The sequence below is a fragment of the Excalfactoria chinensis genome, chromosome 2 (genome assembly GCF_039878825.1).
Source record: "Excalfactoria chinensis isolate bCotChi1 chromosome 2, bCotChi1.hap2, whole genome shotgun sequence".
NCBI classification, from domain to species: Eukaryota; Metazoa; Chordata; class Aves; order Galliformes; family Phasianidae; genus Excalfactoria; species Excalfactoria chinensis.
Window position 1 is genome coordinate 21202098 of NC_092826.1, and position 20390 is coordinate 21222487.

Genomic DNA, 20390 nt, shown 5'->3' on the forward strand with positions numbered 1-20390 from the left:
CATGTACTGAACAAAGAGTGATTTCTGTTTCGTAACTATGGTAACATACAACAGTTCTATAGGCACAAACTGAAAGAAATGACCAAGGAACAGAAAACATTTTCTGAATGGTATGTGGAAATTACTAGAAGCATAGCTATCATTAACGAGAGTCCATCAGCTTAGAGGGAAAAGAACATGGCGAGCTCTCACTACAGTAAGAGATCACAAGCCTTGGCCTACAACAGTCTACTGTGCCAAGGAATTACAAGTCAAGGCAAGTTTCATATATACTTTGAGGACTCACTTCCTAAACATGACAAACCTTTCTCAAATAGCCCTATCTATCATGTGGATTTTTTTGTTTTTGTTTTTTTAAAAAGAAATATGCATCATATAACAATAAAATTGCCAATCTGTGCAATATTTGTATATCAAGAACATAATGCAAATACTCAGCTATGTCAGCATAATATGCTTACAAAAGCCACACAAGATTTTATTTCATAAACAAATTCCACTCAGGCAGCAAAAAGACATTCAAGGCAGCATCACTGGCAAGGAAATTATTTGCTGAGTTCTGACTATGTGTTCCTAGACAAATCCCGTTTCCAAACACAGACATCTGTAATATCCCAATCCCTATATCTAGAACTACCGCTCTTTCCCTACCCAGCTCCAGGGCTGTTACGCTCTGTCAATAAACATTATCACAGGAAGGCAACAAAAATAGCAAACACACAAACTACAGTGTAGCTGGTAAAGCAACTGTTTAGCAATCTTGCAAGAAGACAGCAGAAGTCCTCAAGTAAAAACTTAAATGTTCTGTTTATCAAACTGTTCTCCTATCACTTACATTCACTTTCTGTGCAATCAGCAGCTTTTCACAGAAATCACAGAAAACTTCAGGTTGGGATGGATCTCTGGAAGTCACTTGATTCCACCCTTTGCTGACTTCTGTACAGTTAATCTCAAAGTTTTATCACTTCACTCAAGTTCTGGAAGTCATAAAGGCTGAGAGTTCAAACCATCTCCTGGAAAACTTACTAGGAGCCTTTCTTCTCGTGCCCAGTCAGAATACCTCTTACTGCAACTTAAATCATTGCCTCCTATCCTATGATTATGCTTCTCTGAAGCTCTGAAGAATGCGGCTCCTCCTTTCTGAGCTATGGTCCAGGAAGCTAACATGTGAATCAAAGCTCACAAGAACTAGCAGTGATGCACTTTCTGGACCTGGGTGCTTCCAATAGCTCATCTGTTGACTTGCCTAAAATACAATGACCGCTCTTGGTTAAAGAAATACTATTAGTGATGGCTATGAGAAACAATCACCTTTGTTCACAGTGCCAGATTTTAATCACCAACATGCCACTGTTGCTTATCAAAAAGCCATTGCGATTCAGCACTCAAATCACAGCCCAACATAGTAAAAACAGACATATGACAAATAACGTCATTCTCAAAATGAATGCGTTTACAGCATGGCTCTCAAAGGAGAATGGAAAGAGCTGAATAATCAACCATACATAACCTGCAATGAGTGCAAACTACAAAAGCCAGGACTTGTCTTTGAAATAACTTCACACGTGTGAATTCTTTGAGTCAGTAACTCATTAACAGAAAAAGAAAGTAAATTTGAAAAGCTAGCATGAGGGACTTTTAACCAGAGCTTGAGATAAGATTCACTGTTCTGTAAGTAACAATGCGTGTAGCAGATGATCTGCATGAAAGTTGTAGGCACTTTTTGTTTTATACACCCCAATAGGTGTAAGGCGACCACTTTCAATGTGTTAAGCACCACCTGCAACTTCGAAATATAACATCTGCATAGCCAAAAAAGCCAGCTGTATAATAGAGTTCCAGATTAGTAACCACACAACATCCTGCGCTGACGGTTTGTTTTCACTTCTGTAAAACACTTTTCCGGTTAATTAGGATGCCTAGCAACAAAAACCTTTTACCTTGTGGAACCAATGACTCCCCCTTTGAAGGTCTCGAGCTGCTAACTTGCGCATTCAGAAGAGTATCACCTGGATAAGAGGTAGGAGACAGAGCTAGAGTATGTTTTTGCAAAGACCAGCAATACCTTGAGGGTGTTCATTACTGATAACTAAGGAAAACACAATTATCAGTTCCTCAAAGTAAATGAAGCCATTTCCAGGGAACTCAAGAATAAAAATAATGCTCTATTTTGACATTGATTCTTATAGACAGATTAAACACTCGAAGGCAATTAAGGACCTATACAGCCGGTAACTGCACATTACAAAGAATTCTAGCTATAGCTTCCTTAAGAATGAGGAGCAGAAATTTAAAACAGAAGCTGCCATTTTCCAACCAAGGGCAGCTCTAAGTACTTCAGAAACAAAGCTATTTCTAGCGTCTACCTTACCATGAGATCATGAGATATAACTGATTCTTTTCAGTATCACTGGTACAGAAGAACATATGCACAATGGACTCTGCCTAAAGCGGTTACGGTCATCATGCACTACCTGAAATACTGAAGTTACTCACTGAAGCTGTTTGTACATAAATGGATAAAAATAATGAAAACTGGAGACAACTGATCCAGTTTTCAAAGAACAAGTCACTCAGTAAAGGTGCAAACAAGTATCAGTTAAAAAACATTAAAACATGAAAGTTTCAATATATTGTTACAAGGTATTACACAGTAGCTAGGCTTGACCTTCTTGACACTTTGCTAGAACATCAAGTTTCATCAAATTAAAGAGCCAAGTGTAGCAACCGGCTAGAAGTATGCCACAAAAGCTAAACTATGTCTGTATTCCCTTAGCTTCCTAAGCCTCTGCTCAGCTACAGCCAAATATGAATTCCTATGCCTACACGCTGTTTAAACCCATGCAACGTTCAGAAACAACAGCAGCCACAAAAGCCTACATTTCCCTATTGAAACCTTAGCTGCTACAACTGACTACTGAACTTCAGCCAGATGTGCCCCACCACCATCATGAATCACTTCAATGCAGTTACTAATAAACTAGAAATCGAAACAAAAGTCCACATGTTAAGCAGTGTAGAGAACTCATGTAGAGAACTCATAGACATAATCTTGCCATAAGGAAGTAAGCAATTATTTGAGAAGATGGTACTGGCTGCAACAGTGCTGTGGGCGAGTTTGAAGTTTCCAGGAGCATAAAGGTCAGAGTCAGTGGAGCACAAATATGGGAGTAGAGACGTACTGCCTGCTTCTGCCATTTACCCCAGGAATGTCCTTCCCTGAGCTCTCCCACGAGTGGCTCAAAAATGATATTTTTGCACACTGAAAACTACATTACATAGCTTCAAATAATTTTCTCATGAGCTGCATCTCCAAACATACCAACTATATTCCAACAGTCACTATTTAAGCATTCAGATGTTTTCTAGAATTTTCTAGAGATCTCTAAACCATCATACCTTTATTTTTTCTGAGACCAACTGGCAGTGATGGCGAAGGCATCAGTTGTTCAATAGATACAGTTGCTGTGTTGTCTGTCCCTTGGAGATTTGATTCTCCTGAACCACCATCAGTCATCACCTTGTCTCGCTTACGTTGCTGACGCTTTTCTCTGTTACTGATTTTTGTTTCCCAGGTTCCTAAAACATTTGCCGAGTGAAAACAACACGAAGTTAGAGAGGTAAAAGTGACAGTTTTGCCTTGTTTCCTATCAGGCTGAAGTCTGAAAACAAGTTCAGTTTTAAAACAACAACAACAACTACTACCCAACATCACCAATGTGGCAGTCAACTTCAGCATTAGCCTGAGAAAACAAATGACTGGCCAAAGGTAAGCGTTGTTCAGGATGCAATGCAATAAATCTGCTTCACAAAGCAAACATGGATAAAATGAGCTATTATTCATGACTGCTCTCAGTTTCAATAAGTTTAACAACTTCAACTGCTTTTATAATGATTAAACAAACTTGTTTCAAAGATGAGATTTCTATTAAGAAATTTCTATTAAGATCAGATTTAACATACAATTCCGCAGGTACGACAGAACAAGTTTCCCATTTGTGAATCACAAGCAAGTAATTCTTATATAGCACAGAAGTCAAAATAAACCTATCTACTATATTTTGTGTTCAATACCTTCATCAGCTTCCTTTCCATCGAGACGTGATGCATCTGGAACTGTTTTAGCATCTCCCTTTGATTTCTTTTTCTTCTTTGACTAGGAGAAGAAAAACAAAAAAGCATTATCTTAGTTACTTAGTGAACAAAATAGCAATTTAGATTAAAAAAACCAAACAAACAAAACAACAACACCCAAGCACAAAACAATCAGTAGAAGATAGGCAAATTTGAATTGACTTTCCTTAGAGCTTCTTGTACAAACAATTGAAAATGAAAAGTGTACTACACTGTACTGATACCTAAACATACATTAAGATTGTGGAGGGACACGAAAGACTTGCACAGTACGCAAGTGTTCGGAACACGCACTTATTCTACAGAGTACAAATCCCAGTGGAAGAAGCTATGCTACTCTTACCACAGAGGAATATCAACTGTTTGGCAGAAAGATTCCACTCCAGTAAAATCTGTATAGAGTTCTATGTGAAGAATAAATAAAAACAAAAACAAACAAACAAACAAAAAACCAAAAAAACACAAAAAAACCCCAACAAAACAGTCATTGAATTGCTCAGGTTGGAAAAGACCTTAAAGATCATCAAGTCTAACTGCAACCTAACCATACAACCCTAAGTCTAACAACCCTCTGCTAAATCATGTCCTTGAGCACCACATCCAAACTTTTAAACACATCCAGGGATAGTGACTCAACCACCTCCCTGGGGAGCCTATTCCAGTGCTTAACAACCCTTTCTGTAAAGAAGTGTTTCCTGATATCCAACCTAAACCTCCCCTGGTGCAACTTGAGGCCATTTTCCCTCATCCTGTCACCAGAGAGAAGAGACCAACCCCACTCTCGCTGTAAGCACCTTTCAGGTATTAAAAGAGAGCAATCGGGTCTCCCCTCAGTCTCCTCTTCCTCAGACTAAACAGCCCCAGTTCCTTCAGTTGCTAAAAAATGCCAGCCACATCTTTCAAAAAAAGTTAAGATAACTCCAGCATGGAAAATGACTTCTAAACCACAAATGTGACTGCAGCCCATACAATATATATACAGTTTGTTAGTTTATATTAAGGTTTCTACTGTCATTGAAGTAAATAAATAAGAACAGAGATGACAACCTTTGCCAGTAGTTTCTGTGCAACAGGTAAGTAATACACAAAGTTAAAAAGACAATTTTGAAGGGAAAAAAAAAAAAGAAAAAAGAAAAATGACACAAGAATCAGGAGGGAGTATAATATAGAAAAGCCCCGGAGTTTAATCTTTTGATAAGCTAAGGTGATGACAAAATGATTTACCTGCTTTCTTGGAAAGAAAACACAATGCTGAAAAGCTTTTCAAACGAGTGAAGAGCTACTAGATAAATCTGAATAAATAATTAAAAAAAGCAAGTTGTTAAAGAAAGAAGGTTATTTACTCAAATTAAGATCCAGCTTTCACTGCTGCACATTTCTGGCATGACTATTTTAATAACAGTATTCCAAGCATACCAGTGTCCTCCTGGACATTCAGAGCAAGTCTAATAACTGGGTGAAGGTAAATAGCCTGCTTTTCACTTGAGTTCAGACTACACAGTTTGCAAGTCTTTGATATACTCTTTTTGAATATCTCTCTAGGATTGCTAACAACCAAGTTAACACCACAGTTGCAGTAGATATCCTACGGCTCCAAAATGCTGTGCAGTGTACATGCCTCTGAGCCGCATGTCCCCAGACCATCAGAAAGCTTCAACATTGGTACTGAAAGAGCACAGCTTGTTGATGTTGATGCAGCACCGAAGCTAATAAGAACGCCACTGGTTGTATGTAGTGCTATATCAACATATGCGTAGCACTTACAGAAGTGACTAGAGCAGTTAACTCACTGCTTACTGCACAATGTGCATACAAGCAGAATTATCTCCCGTTTGCTCAGCAGACCGCATTTACCCACATGCTGGCTATTTATCTTCTGAAAAGTCTCCAAAAGAGTAGGGCCAGTTGCAAAAGCAATCTATGAAGAAGCGGTTCCAAGAACATGAATAGCCCAGATTATCTGCCCAAAGAACCTTCCAAGTAAAGAATTAAAAATGACAACACACAACAAGAAAAACTATTATGACTTGCTTCTATCAACTTAATTTGAAAGGAGATTGGTGACTTTATCATATATTCATTTTCCATTCTCAGCTACCTTGAGATTGGAAGTTGAGGTCTTAAAAACTCATGTCAACAAAGCCATCACTGCTCAGATAGAGAAGCAGTCATCTTGAACAGCTAAGTTATAACTGCAGTTTCTTAAATAACCTGATTGTACAGAGAAACAGTTTTACACTTTGCATGAAAATTCAATGTTTAGTAGTTTTGAAAGCAAGGATTGTTTTTTAAAAAGTCAATAATTTAAATACTGAAGATACCTTCATTCTTAGCCTCAGTCACTGGAGCTGAATCTCTGAAGCTAGAACTACAATTAGGTGCCATTTACTCATCAACTGCCAAACCGAGTTCTGTAACAGTCACTATTATCCTGGTAACAAACTGACTGCCAAAGGTTAAAGACGTTAAAGGTTCTTGAGCAAATGAGCCAGTCATTTTGCAGAAACCCTATTCATTCAAAGTGTCAGCTTCTGCAACACAGAAAGCTGACAGTGTTGGGTCTGCCACCAGCCAAAGAGCACATGAGGAACTTGGCAGACTGGCCAAAACTTAGGTCTGAAAACAAACGCTCCCACCCCAGCCCCACAACCCACAAGAACAAACTATAGAAAAATAAGCCTTTCTTCATCATCCCCAATGGACGGTTTATTTCTAGTAGTCAAGACAAGGCAGTTTTGTGTACTGGCAAACGGAACCAGCAATGATGTTCTAAGATCTTACAGTCTCATCAGAAAATACTTTTTTCCACTCTTTTAGGTTCCACATACTAAAAACTAAAGAACCACACAAGTCACTAATATGGAGAAAAGGGAAGAAGCTATTCAGTGTTGAAATGATGAACCGTATGAAACAACCACAACTGAGCCATTACCCAAAGCTTCCCCTCCTCGCAAAGCAGAACAAGAAGTGGCATCTATTGTGAAAAAACATGCATGAAACTCACAAGGCTGAAAGAGCTAAGAAATACAGAAACACAGATGAAGTGCTGCTTTTCCACCAAAAGCATAAATTAAAGCAGTACAAAAAAAAAATAAATCATACCCTTCAGGTCACAGATTATATATATATTCACACTCATGCACTGCTAAAATCCCAGCCATCAACTTATACCACCCACCTAAAGCCATACAAAGAACACCCACACAAGACCCCCCAACATTCTCCTTAGCAGGCATATAATGTTACAAACACAACAGATGCCCCAAGAGGCTTAACAAAATAATTAGATATCTGTACAATTACACGTAGCTTAAAGGAAGTACTTAGGGCTGTTTTTAACTGAAGGGCAACAATCAATTCCTGAGGCAAATATGCTTTCCCAGGCTTCCTTGAAGAGCTATGAACACTTAATCTGTGGAAGGTGCATAAAAATCTATGTACTGACTTCACAGAGCTGCAGCTTCAATTTAACATTTCAAAATTCACATTACTATGCTGGCAATTTTACGGTAAGGCTCAAGTTGAGTATTTAAACACCTTACCTACTGGGAAAGCCACATAAGATAAAGTGAAAGTTAAGAATATAAATGTAGTTACTCCTTCAGGATCCCATTTTGTTCTGCCCTTGAAAAAACCCACAAAGTCAATCCGATATGTGACTCATAGAGAAGAGAAAGAAGTGCGCTGCATGAAATTTTAAGGCAAAGCCATTTCACAGAGAAACCTGTTTGCAATGATGAAAGCTTTCAGAGCTCTATAGCCAACTGACACAATACAGGTAACCTGCAGGTACAGTTGTGCTTTAGCCAACATACTAACTGCATGGTAAGTCAAACAACTTAATTAGTGTCCGAGTGAGCTAAACTGAGTGAGCTAAACTCATTACAATAACTAAATACTGCTTTCTGACTGCTCGAGCATAACAATTGTTCTTTCCACAACTATTTAGTATAAGCAAAGCAAATGCATTTTTGGAGGAAATAATTCTATTCATTCATGCTTAAATATATCAAATGATTTCAGTTATGTTACTTGGTCAAAATATGTGCATACTTTTTTTTTTTTTTTAAAAAAGGTGAATTTTTAAATCAGCCCTAATTAGGACAGAATACAAAGAAAACAAACAACCTTTACCAGATCAGAACAAAAGTGCCAGCTCAGCCTTAACTGCAGCACTAGCCATGATATCTACTATGCATCTTCAGAAATCCATGCCAGAAGGAAAATTTCACATACAATGTTATCAACAAGAACCAAAATAAATTTTTTTTTTTTTGTTAGGGGCCTACCATAAATCCATCTATATTGCCTTGGAGTTGAGAACATTTGCGATAAAGCTACAAGAGATTTGTCCTTAGTGTAAAAAAGCAACAACAAAAACAACAGAAAACCCCAACCCCCCTCCTTTACCCCTCCCCCTCCATCCTCCAAACCCCCCCAAACATTTAGTACAGTTACCTTCTACATAAAGCTACAGACTATGCTTGGAAAAAGATGTTCTAACACAGCTGTTCAATTTGCATAACAAAAAGCTCAAGCCAGACTTCAAAGCCCTTAATTGTCAGCAGAAATTAAGATCTCTAAACACTAATGGATACATCTGACAAAAGAAATAAGCAAGCACATGGTCTCAGTCCTTTCAATAATAGTCCCTCAATTGTTGTGCCACTTAACAATACTATCATTACATTGTATCTCCACAGAAGCCAGCAATGATTAAACAAACTTAATTTCTGTAGGTTTAACGTTTTCAAATTGCTAACAACGTTATCAGTGTTCAGCATGGGGGTTTGTTTTGCTTGATGCAAACAATCCATGATAAGGCATGATCTCAGAAGTTAAGAAAATACTGTTAGCTCTTTCCAACACATTAGATCAGTGCTCTCCAGAGTAAGAAATGTGTCCCTTCACTCAAATAGAAGCAGTAGGAGTTTCAATCAACAAGCAGAGTTGTTGATTGTGAATAGATAGTGAAGTGATGTGCATTAAACGTTTTCATTTCAAATCCATAACTGACCTTTTCATTCTTCTTTTCTGTATCCAACGGCTGCTTTGTATTTTCTTTACGGACAGGCTGTATTACTTCATCCTCGGATACATCAAGGAAAGACCGTCCATTAGGCTGCATAAACAAGAAGCAATGATAATAAAAAAAACTGGAGAAAGCAGAAGCAGCAAAGCTTGACTGACACAATTACCAAAACACAACTATTTGTTGACTGAGAAGTACCTGTGAGCACAGGGATGAGGGCTCGAAGTATTCACAGCAATTACACATTTACCGAATGTACAAATGAGAATGGAAACAATACAGAAGTTCCCTCATTCTATCCCCGTTCTCACAGGAATTACTTATCAGAATGCAAATTTCTAGAAGTTACCAGCTTTCAGAACAGCTACATCTGCACGTGTTACAAATTAACGCATTAAATGAACATATTTAGCACTTTGTGGCAGTTCAGGAATGAGCTTCAATTTTCTAAGGTACTCCTAGCTTGAACACATTTCTGCACTTTCTTCTCCAAATCTGTACGTAACCTTCACTTCCTTCACAAGTTCAACTTCATAGAAGAGAGATTACAAGTTAAACATACCGCACGAACAAAGGCTATCCCCATTGTTCTGTTCAGACAGTCAGACTTCGTTAGCCTACCATTTTCTCCTCACATAATAATAAAGGGAAGGAAACTGGCACGTATTGCTTTCCAAAAGTTTCCATGATAATGAAGTTACTGCACAGCCATTAGTCTGATCATCACCTTTGGCAGGAAAAGCAAATGCTTTAGCTTACACGCTCCCTCTTCAGAAATACAGTAATTTAAAGTAATGTTGACACAAACCTAAGGGTGATGCTACTGTGCCTGCGGAGTTGAAAGTATCTAAAATATTTTTCTGGTAGACATTAGACTAATTGAGTGAAAATCCATTATCAAAAGGTATTAATTGATCCTGTGTCTACACAAGTTTCTTGTTATCCATAATGATTTCTGCATCGAGCTTTCACTCTAATTTAGGATGATACACATAAATAACTACTTCACAGCTGCTTTACTGTCTGGTGCAAAAGCGTTCCCTGTGCAAAAGATCAATTCAAAAGAAGCTTACATTAATCCACATATTATTATTTTGTTTATTAGAACACCATGAGCTACATTAACTCTGCATTACACGGCTCCCCAGTTTAACTGGAATTACATCTTGCCATGCTATATTATGCTTACAGAGCACCCTTGGCATGCTCTCACCAGAGCATATCATAGTATTGCTTACTGTAGCCAGTTAGCATGCCAGCTTGTTATTTTGTACCTATTAATAGAAATTGAAAGATCAGGTCACTCAGCTCCTCCTTTGCAATAACCTGCCTTAAATTAGACTTTTTAAATCTAACTTGCAACAGATCCCTCAGCATTCTGAACAACGAAGGACATTTTCTAGATCTACATCTCAGAACCATCCAGAAGTTCCTCTCACAGAGCTCCCAGAACAAGGCTCCACAGAGATACCAACAAGTCAACAATCAATCTTGGAAAATAACCCATTGCCGATATCAGTTCTCGAACCTGATGTCCCCTAGATGTCATACAGCTATACTGTTAGCGGCAAGATACCTTTTAAACCCATGGCAATATCCACGACGTTTCAAGTTGCAGGCTGCAGGAAGAATGAGCGTTATTCAGCAGCGTACCTAGAGAGTACAGCTGCCACATCTGCTCTAAGAATTGCGTCAGAGATGTTCACAGCCCGCTGACTTTTAGTTCCACACAGCGCTTTGCTTCACTTTTTGGTACAACACACATACCTTCAGCATGAAAATCTTCTTTATCAACATTTCAATTACAGTTTTAACTCTCACTTTCGAAAACAAGCAGCCATCTCTCAGAAGAAATAAACTAATTCATATCCATTAAGAACCCTCCAGAAAAACTCACCCACGTGACCGCTTAAAACACCATCGGATCATCTGATCACATAAACAGCAGCCATCACAAATAAGTTCTAAAATCTGTACCCTCACACGTTTCTCCCTGAATATTTGTAATATTCGCCTTCTTGGGGGAAGCTTTCCACATTTTATTTCTGCCCACAGATGAATCATAGACTTTTAAGCAAAAATCATGTGACCATTTTTGGATATAACAGTAGCAGAAGCTTCTCCATAGTATTCAAGGGCATTTCTTTTAAAAGGCAAAGCTTCTAACTTCACGGTAATATATATCCAACTTCCATCAACAATATTAACACATCCAAATGCTGCTATTTATTATTTACCATCTTTTTTTTTTTTGTCTGATCCAAACAGCTACAGGAACACGTGAAATAAAGTCAGAGCAGAAATAATGCTGTCTATAGCAATATTCATTTCCAAACAAACTCCTGAACTTGCCTGCTGATCTTAAAACTCCACTGTTTAAATAAACCCTTTTCATCACGTATTCCTTTTAGAGGGTGTTAAGATAATCCAGAAGTAGAATAAAGGTATTGCTGAAACAGTGCTAAAATGAAAAATAGTGTTCATTCAATACAGTACACGGCTGTGGATACCTCAGCTTCAGACTGAAGAAAGCAGAAATGGAATTACTATCATTTCGGTTTTACAGGGCCTTATTAGCCCAAGCCCTTAGTTACACATGACAGAGCTATGACTACCTACAGTCTTTTTGGCCAATGAAAGAATCCATTTACCACTATTTTCTATAAGGATTTCTTATAGGAAGAAATGCAGCAATTTTCTCTCGAAGCACCAGACAATCCTACAGCCTCACTCCTCCTGCAATTTGACAGGCACAACATGCGAGTATCAGCTGAAAGTATGAAAAAGTCTTTATGTGGCAAATTTCTAGGAGCAACGAGCATAGCCTGAGAAGTTCTTTCAAGGAGGCCAAATAGAAAGCTTTTGCAAATGAATGCCAGTGCCTGTACTGAAAGCAAGCATTAGCACGTAGCCCTAACTGTGCAGGTACACTTCAACCTCTAGGAAATAAATTGCTAGTTTGGTATTTTTTCTGCATGCAAAGAGATTTTTTTTTAATTTTTATTTTTTACAAGGTACAGCAGAACACAGAAGAGGATTATTCTTAAGTTTCTATGGCGTTTTTCAGATTGGACAGATACCATCTAAGAACAGCTTCCACCTTTTTCTGCTGAGGGCTTAAGAAATGTTAATGAACGTTAAACCACTCCAGCCTCATTTTACCTCTATCAACAACAAGTAAAGGAACAGAACCCCACTGCTGCTACTGCATCTAGTCAGCTCAGCACTACTGAATTACATTTATTCTACTAACAGTATTGGTTAGATTGTACGGTACCCATGGAAGAGCTGAATAGAGCTAAACTCATGAAACAAGACAGTGATATTCATCCTTGGAAAGAGTACAGCAAAGAACGTTTCTGAGCCTGACTGACAAGAGTTACACATCACTGTCAGAGAATGAGCTCGGTAACTCTACATTAAAGTAACCCTACAGCTTTTAATTAGACATCTGGAGTGCACTTTTTAAATGCTACAGACCAGTTGCTCTGAGCTTTCTGTAATACCTGTAATGGAAATCTAGACTTTGGTACAGCAAGCCCTCTGGTAAATCTACTGATAATAGGCTTACTCTTTTCCTCCACAGACCTCATTACCAGCACCATAGTATAGAAAAATACAGCATGAAAACAAACATGCATCCTTTGGTAGGAATTTTTGTTCCATTTTTCAATTCACAAAGTTCTCCTTTAAGTTCTCCACTGAGAAAACTAAGACAGAAAACACTGGGACACGCAAACACCAGTCGGTCCCCATGAACTTACATTGGGTAATGAGCACAAGGCAGGCCTATTTAACTTCACCGCTGATAGAAACTTATTTGCACTGTAGTTAATGATTTAGTTTATGCATTTTCTTTTGTTGGGAAAGTTGGTTCTTTTATCCCACTTTGCATGGAAATAATGGTTACAGAGTACTAAGAAAATAGCTTTTAAGATCTTGAGAATATAGAATGACCTCTTCATAGCTAAAAAACATTTTTACTCTTTTTTGACCGTAGAACTGTTTGCTCTTACATAGCTTCAACTTTCACTATTTTGCGCCTGAGAAAACCAAGCCTAAAACAATACAAGTATTTATATTCACTAAAAATGCCAGTGAAGTTTACATACAATTAATACAAAGCTTGCTTTCATGAAGCCCTATACAGCAGAGCACTGTCAAGTTAATGGTGTATTTCTTCACTGCCTTCTGTTGAGAAATTTCCCAGCGTCCCCAGTCATGACTTGCAAGAGATTGCATTTTAATTCCAGCATAAAAACAGAACAGGAGAAACGTGGATTAGTTCTGAGAGCACCCACTATTTTCAAGAAAATAAAACGGACCTGTTAAATCTCTTCACCCTCTAGGAGGGTAAAAAAAGAGCTGTATCTCTTTAGTATGTCTTCTCCAAAATGGAGACCTCGTAACATGAAAAAATTCTGAATCACAGTGCTTCCTCTTCTCGGTGCTCTGCATGTAACCTCTGGCTGCTTACAGAAACAACTCCAGCAAGTTTCAGTAGTTCACTGCTCAAAGACATCTCGGTGGTACAAGGAGACTTTTGCACTGTTCACAAGAAGCCAAAGCTAAAATATCTTTAAAAAAAACCCAAAACAACACACAAAAAAAACCCAACTTCTCAAGCCTCAATATTGCCACAGAATCAAAACAGAGGTACAAATTCCTTTTGTGCCTCCTTTCTCTGGTCATAGGCAAATAATTCAGATTTTACAGTGCAAAATACGAGACATGGTTGTAACAGGCAGGGGACATCTGCTGCACTTTCATTCCTATAATCCATTTGGACATAAATAGGATTACAAACATACCAACAAAATAAAAGCTATTGAAGCAATTCATTCAAGTCCCCAACCTACGATTACCAGAAGCCTGAAAAGGACAGCTGATAATTTCTGTATTCTATCAATTTTGTCACAAAACCACTGTCAAAGACGCAAGGATCCCACAGCACATACTGAGAACTAAAAAAGACAAGAATGATCTGTTTTTAAGGGGCTGCTCAGAGAGATTTCCTTATTAAAGGAGATGATCCTTACTGTAACAACTAAGTCAGACATATTCCCACCGAGGGAAGCTCACCGTCAGACTGACGTTAACGCGTTCTGTTGAAAAGATGCCACAAAACGCCTTAAAGTTTGAATCACTGCAGCATTTACGAGGCTTGTAATGCCGCCGTCTGTACCTGCCTGGGCTGCACCTCCTGCCTTGAAATTAAACCAGAGCAAGGTTTCCACTACCAGCTCCCAACCCAGTAAGCCTTTAGATTAATGATGATTAAAAAGAGAGAGAGAGAGAGAAATATAAATACTGCTTTCGTGTAATTTGTAGAACCATCAGAACGCTTCGAGAAAGCACATTCCTCGTTCACTACCAACACGGCACTCTCTCGCCTCGCTGCCCCTCCGAGCTCTGGAAGCTGCGCTGGGGCACGGACCCTTCACTCAGGCGATGCCATCTGGACCCACGGCCCCCAGCCCCGCGGCCAGCCCGAACCCAGCTCACGGCCAGGAGCGCCAGGGCGAACCGATCCCCAGAGCCCGCAGCCCCTCACCCTCGCCGCTTTCTCCGAGATCTTCTTCTTGTTCCGTTTCTTCTGCTCGTCGCCTTTCAGCAGCCCTGCTCCCGGCCCCGCCGCCCTGCCCGGGCCCCCGCCGGCCGTCAGGGCCGCCGCCTCGTCGCCCTTCCTCTCGGCCGCGCTCCGCGCCGCCTTCTTGCGGAGCCCTCCTCCGCACGTTACGGCCAGGAGCAGCCCCAGTAGCGCCAGCCCCAGCGCGGCCGGGAGCGCCAGGGCGAGCCAGGTGGGCAGGCCCTGGGGGTCGAGGCCCAGCTCCAGGCCCAGCTCGGCGCGCAGCAGGCCCAGGCCGCCCGACAACACATCCCGCACCCGGGCCGCCGTCTCCTCGGCCTGCTGGGCCGCCACCTCCTGCCAGCCTCCCGCGGCCATCGCGGCTCCTCGCCCTGCGGAGGCCCGAAGCGGGAGCGCTGCGGAGGGAGAGCTCAGGCAGAGCGCATCGCGGCCCCGAGAGAGCCGCCCGGGGGAAACCAGCACAGCCTAAGCGGGACTCGATCGCCTCTGCTCCGAAGGCGCCCGGTCTCCTCCTCTTCCTCCTCCCCGCCCTCCGGCCTACGCCAACGTCACCGCCCCGCCGGGCGCCTGCCGCAGCGTGCCGCCGCCATCCCCGCCCCTCAGCAGCCGCCCTCCTCCTCTCCCCGCCCTTCTCTGCCCGCTGTGGAGGCGTTGCGGGGCGGCGGGCGAGCTCGACGTGGCAGCCGGAGGGAGGGAGCCGTGACCTTCCTGCCCAGCGAGCGGCGGGGCTGTTTCCCCGATCGTGTGCCGCCTTTAATTCGCTTCGCCTGCACCACCTCGCGGGTTGCGGAACGCTGGTTGGCGTGTGCTTTCACCACTCCCTGTTCTTGGCCTGTAGATCTTACGCGGTTTTGTTCTTACAGCTCCAAACAGGATAACCTTCCTGGGCCTGTCAGGTCAGAGAAGACCCCAGGGGCCTACGACTCTCGATGTTGAGTCACCAGCCCTGTGGGAGCTCAGAGCTCAGCATATCCCACACGCTGTGTGCACATCAGCACGTAATGATGGGTCCCAGTGGCGAATGGAGAGCACCAAAGCAGCCACTGTGCAACCACAGCACCATGGAGATTGGCTGTCCAGAGAGGTCGTGGAGTCTCCGTTTCTGGAGACACTCAAGACCCACCTGGATACCTACCTGTGCAACTTGGTCTAGGGAGCCTGCTTTGCAGGGGGCTGGACTGGATGATCTCTAGAGGTCCCTTCCAGCTCTTACAATTCTGTGATTCTATGGGACAGGCATGTAGATGCTGCTCCATATCGGGCTTGCACCACAGCCTTTCAGTAGGCCTTCTCTGGTGCAGAAAGCGTTTTCAAAGGTGTCACTGGATGAATGCATGGCAAAGGGAGGTTTTTGTGTTGTAAAGAACTCCCCAAATAAATTTCCCCATGCACATTAAAGGTGGACTCTAAAAAATGTGACTCCCAATGTGTGTCTTTTTTCAGAAATCTGGTCTTACAGTGTCTGGTGTTCCTGCAGTGGATAGAGCACTTCCCCTATGAGGACAGGCTGGGGGAGCTGGGGCTCTTCAGCCTGGAGAAGAGAAGGCTCTGAGGAGACCTTATAGAGGCCTTCCAGTGCCTGAAGGATCCTACAGGAAAGCTGGGGAAGGACATTTTATAAGGGCAGATAGCGACAGGGTGAGGGGAAATGGCTTTAAACTGGAAGAGGGTGGATTTAGACTAGATATTAGGAAGAAAATCTTTACAGTGAGGGTGGTGAGACACTGGAATGGGTTGTCCAATGACGTGGATACCCCTTCCCTGGAAGCATTCAAGGCCAGGCTGGATGGGGCTGTGAGCAACCTGGTCTAGAGGGAGGTGTCCCTACCTACAGCAGGGGGTTGGAACTACATGATCTTAAAGGTCCCTTCAAAACCAAGCCAGTCTATGATTCTATGAAAATTATTAATTAGATAGAGATTGATCTATACTGCAGGATTATGGATGTCTGCCCTAGGATCTGGCATGGTTGGCTTCATGAGAAACTACATCTTGACCTTCTGCAGTGGGCATTGCTGGAAAATAATGGCATGTCCCGTCTTTTCTGTTTGCTACTTTGCTTACAGAATACTGGTCTCTTGAAGTCTGGTAGAAAAATAACCATACTGCAATGAAAAGATGTAATAAAATTTGCCTAAACAGTGAATGATAGATCATACTGCTTTTGTATGTTGATAATTTTATTTGTAAAGTCAGTGTATTTCTTTCATACACAAGGATTTATATGATTTTAGCTTCCTTAATTTTAGCAAAGCACTCTTAAAGTTCAGGGTATGTATTTTTTTTTACAGTGTCACCTTTAAGCTGGCAATTAAATGCTAGTTTCCTAATGGAGTACAGTCTGGAGTGAGAAGTATTGCTGAGAGGAGTGGTTGCAGCTATTTTACTAATAGACATTTATATACTTCTAAAAGATTAATTAAAGACCATTATGCTTTGTTTTCTCTGCTTTTATGCTTCTTTCCATGCTTTCATGCTTCAGCACAGACTATGCACTTGTTTTGGAGAGCGTGAGCTATTATGGTACAGGCTGTTGCACAACTCAGCCACCCTAAATTGCTAAATAAATTCATATTCTGTAAGTGGTTTGTTTTTGATGTTGCCCTACATAACTTGAGGTGGCGGAATAATGAACATATCGAATCATAGCATTTGTCTGAATGTGGAAGAGAACCATAAGGAGCATTGACTCCAGCTCTGGCTCCACGCAGGACCACACAAAAATCAGACCATCATTCAGGAACAGTGTTTTCAGCACGAATCGTAGGACGTTGATTTTGCTCATTTTCACTTTACACGGGCAGGAAAACACTACAAGAACATTCCACGTACAGGTGAAGAGCAGCTCAGTTTTTTATATGCGGCCCCGTGGCACCACCGAGTGGCAGCACCGTGAATAGCAGTGCAGTCTCAGGTTGGCTTAGGTAGCAGACTCATCATAGGTACTCGTCGAACATAACCTATTGCAGTTTGCTTGGGATGATGAAACAAAATAAAGCTAACAATCTTTTTATTCTGAACTAGTGTGACACATTAGAAGGTAGACATGAAATTTGTAGCAGATTGAAATATTTTGGTGACATTAAAAGAGGCAGAAACACACACACTGCTCTGACTTATACATCAAAGAAGGGAAACCAAAGGAAAAGTTCTATTTCATACTAATTTCTATATTAACAGCAGATTAATATTAATCTTAAAAATCTCTAAATGGATTTGACCGAAGCTACCCCAAGGATTCCTTCTGGCAGTGCTGAATATAAAACATGTATCAGTCTTCAAAGAATCAGAGCAGAACATTGAGCAGCACGTTGCATTACAAGAGAGAATATAATGACAAAACCAGGGAGAATAAAGATAAAACTTAATCTTCCTCTTTTTTTTTTGTTCCTTGTTTTACCACAACATTAGCCGTTGCCTACATAATGCCTTCCTATGGCTCTAAGCATGAAAGGAAACTGGTTATAAGAAAATTTAATCTAGCAGAAAAGTTTTATGGAGGAGTTCACAGAAGATGTGCAAAAAAAAAATATCAGTAAATCTCAGAACCTGCTCTTTGATGTGGTATGCAGAAAAGCTTCTGTACCCTGTAGCGTACTGTGCCCAATACGTGGAAAATCCTAAGGATTTCTTTATCCTGAAGTAAGGAAAAGTTCTCCAGTCCAACAACCATTATCCTTGGCCATTAAGAAATAACTGTAAAGAGGTAAGGCAGTCTGCATACAGAGTTCTACCCATAGAAATTACTCACCTGGCTCACAGCTGGGTGCCTTGGGCTAAGGCTCAGCCCAGGCTGAAGATTAGGGTTAAGGTTTGGGTTAGGAACAGTTGGGTCTTTACACCTAGATGTGTGCTTGGGATGGGGCTACAAAGAAAGAAAGCACATAAAGAATTATTCCCTGAGGCCTTTTACATCTGGGCTGTGGTTGGGTGTGCTGGGGAAGGCTTGACTGATGACTAGTGTTAGGGTTAGTGCTGATGTTGCAGAGTGTAAAGGATACACTGCAAAATTAATTCTTCTCTGAGATCTTTTTCATCTGGATGCTAGCTTGGAGTCTGAAGCAAATGCTCAACACATCATTTACATTCATACTAAGAGTTTTAAGGGGTCAGAGTCTGTAGCTGGAAAAGAATTGCCATAGGAATTTTGTTCTGAGAACAAAAATTGTTGACTATAACTTGGGGCCTTTGGCTGTCCCAGTTGATGTTGGGTGTTAGAACTTAGAATATAGTTAAGCTTAGAGAAAGAGAACAAAGTGTTGATCTCTGGAGTGGACCAGGAAAGGGGCTGCAAAAAGTGTTGCTCTTTGAGAAGTTTCTCACATGGGCAATGGTTAGGAGCTTTGGTCTAAGTCTCAATTCTTACTGCTAGGAACCTGGTTGTGTTTAGGGCTGGGAGAAGGGAGAACATTTAAAGCTCTGTTTGTAGTGGTATTTGAAAGGGCAAAGGACAGAAGGAATCAAAAGAAACAAACTTTATCTTCAGTAAACAAACTGAAGATATAGTCTCTGTCTGTGGCTGTTGGGCTCACCTGATACCTAGGTTTGGGGTAAGAGTTAGAAGAGATGCAGAAACTTCCAGCGGTAATTGTCTGGAAATAATCTGCCAAGGTGAAGAGGAGGGTATCAGAAGTGTTCTTCTCTGAGATCTTTTGACCTGAGCCATGGCTGGGATCTTATGCTGAGCCTTGTTTGATGTGAGGACATATTTATCTGGGCTATGGGTAAGATATTGAGGGCTAAGTCTCATTCAACACATAGATTAAGATTTAGGTTAAGGTTAGAGGTACAAAGCTCTAGTTGGAATGGATTTCAAAAGATTTCAAAGGGAAGAAGTGTTGTGCAGATAAAATTAATGCCTGAGACCATGCACCTCTGGGCAAAGCCTGGAGGTGTGATAAGTTTCAGCTGTAGCACAAGTTTAGAGTGAGAGAGTTTGTATTTGGGAAGAGAGAAAGCAGGGAGTGAAGCAGGAAAAGGTCTGTCATGGGAAAGAGGCTTGCAAACAAAACACTTATATGTGGACATATTAGTCTGGGCCATAGCTGGGGTATTTTAGGCTGGGTCTCCACCAGCATGTAGGTTTAGGGTTGAGAGACAAAACACAGGGCTCAATTTGAAGAGAGTCTTGAAAGCAGCTGTTGAAGGAAAGTGTAGGCTGTAAAAAAAACATAACATGAAGTGTAAAAAAATACTTGTGCCCCGAGGTCTTGTTCATCTGGGCTGTGACTGTGTGACCTGATCTAACTTTCAGTGACCTCTGTTCTCAGCCTAGTGAATGATTTCAGCAAGTCTGGGGACAATTTCGGTTTCCTCACCACAGCACCTCCAAAAAGATTTCTTTCCCGCCTAAGGTAGGTGGGCGTTTCAGTTAAAGGATGTCTATTCCATACCCCACATTTACCTTGGAAATTCAGCTCATTTATTTTTCCTATTTACATGTTCATCTTCTAGGGCTGACACAGAATCTAACATCAAAATCTAGTGCTAAGGAATACTGTCTTCTTCGAAGTCTTCATTAATTTTACATTACTTTTCATGATAGCTCGTGTTCTTCTGCATAACCAAATCATGCAAATATAGAAACATTCTGACAAAAATCATAACCTTAATTCCCTGCATGAAGTATAAGTC

The 20390-nt window shown here is 41.0% G+C and overlaps 1 protein-coding gene across 1 annotated transcript in view; it reads right to left on the minus strand.

Moving 5' to 3' along the window:
* The window catches only part of MTDH (metadherin), a 31763-nt gene extending 16508 nt beyond the window's left edge, over positions 1 to 15255 (minus strand). Inside the window, exons 1-5 of the mRNA XM_072328523.1 lie at positions 14721 to 15255; positions 9152 to 9256; positions 4075 to 4156; positions 3400 to 3579; positions 1941 to 2009 (exon numbers count right to left, since the gene is read on the minus strand). Of these exons, the coding sequence (XP_072184624.1) occupies positions 1941 to 2009; positions 3400 to 3579; positions 4075 to 4156; positions 9152 to 9256; positions 14721 to 15113 (829 nt within the window). The 5' untranslated portion in view covers positions 15114 to 15255. The remainder of the gene's footprint in view (positions 1 to 1940; positions 2010 to 3399; positions 3580 to 4074; positions 4157 to 9151; positions 9257 to 14720) is intronic.
* Positions 15256 to 20390: the final 5135 nt, after the last annotated feature.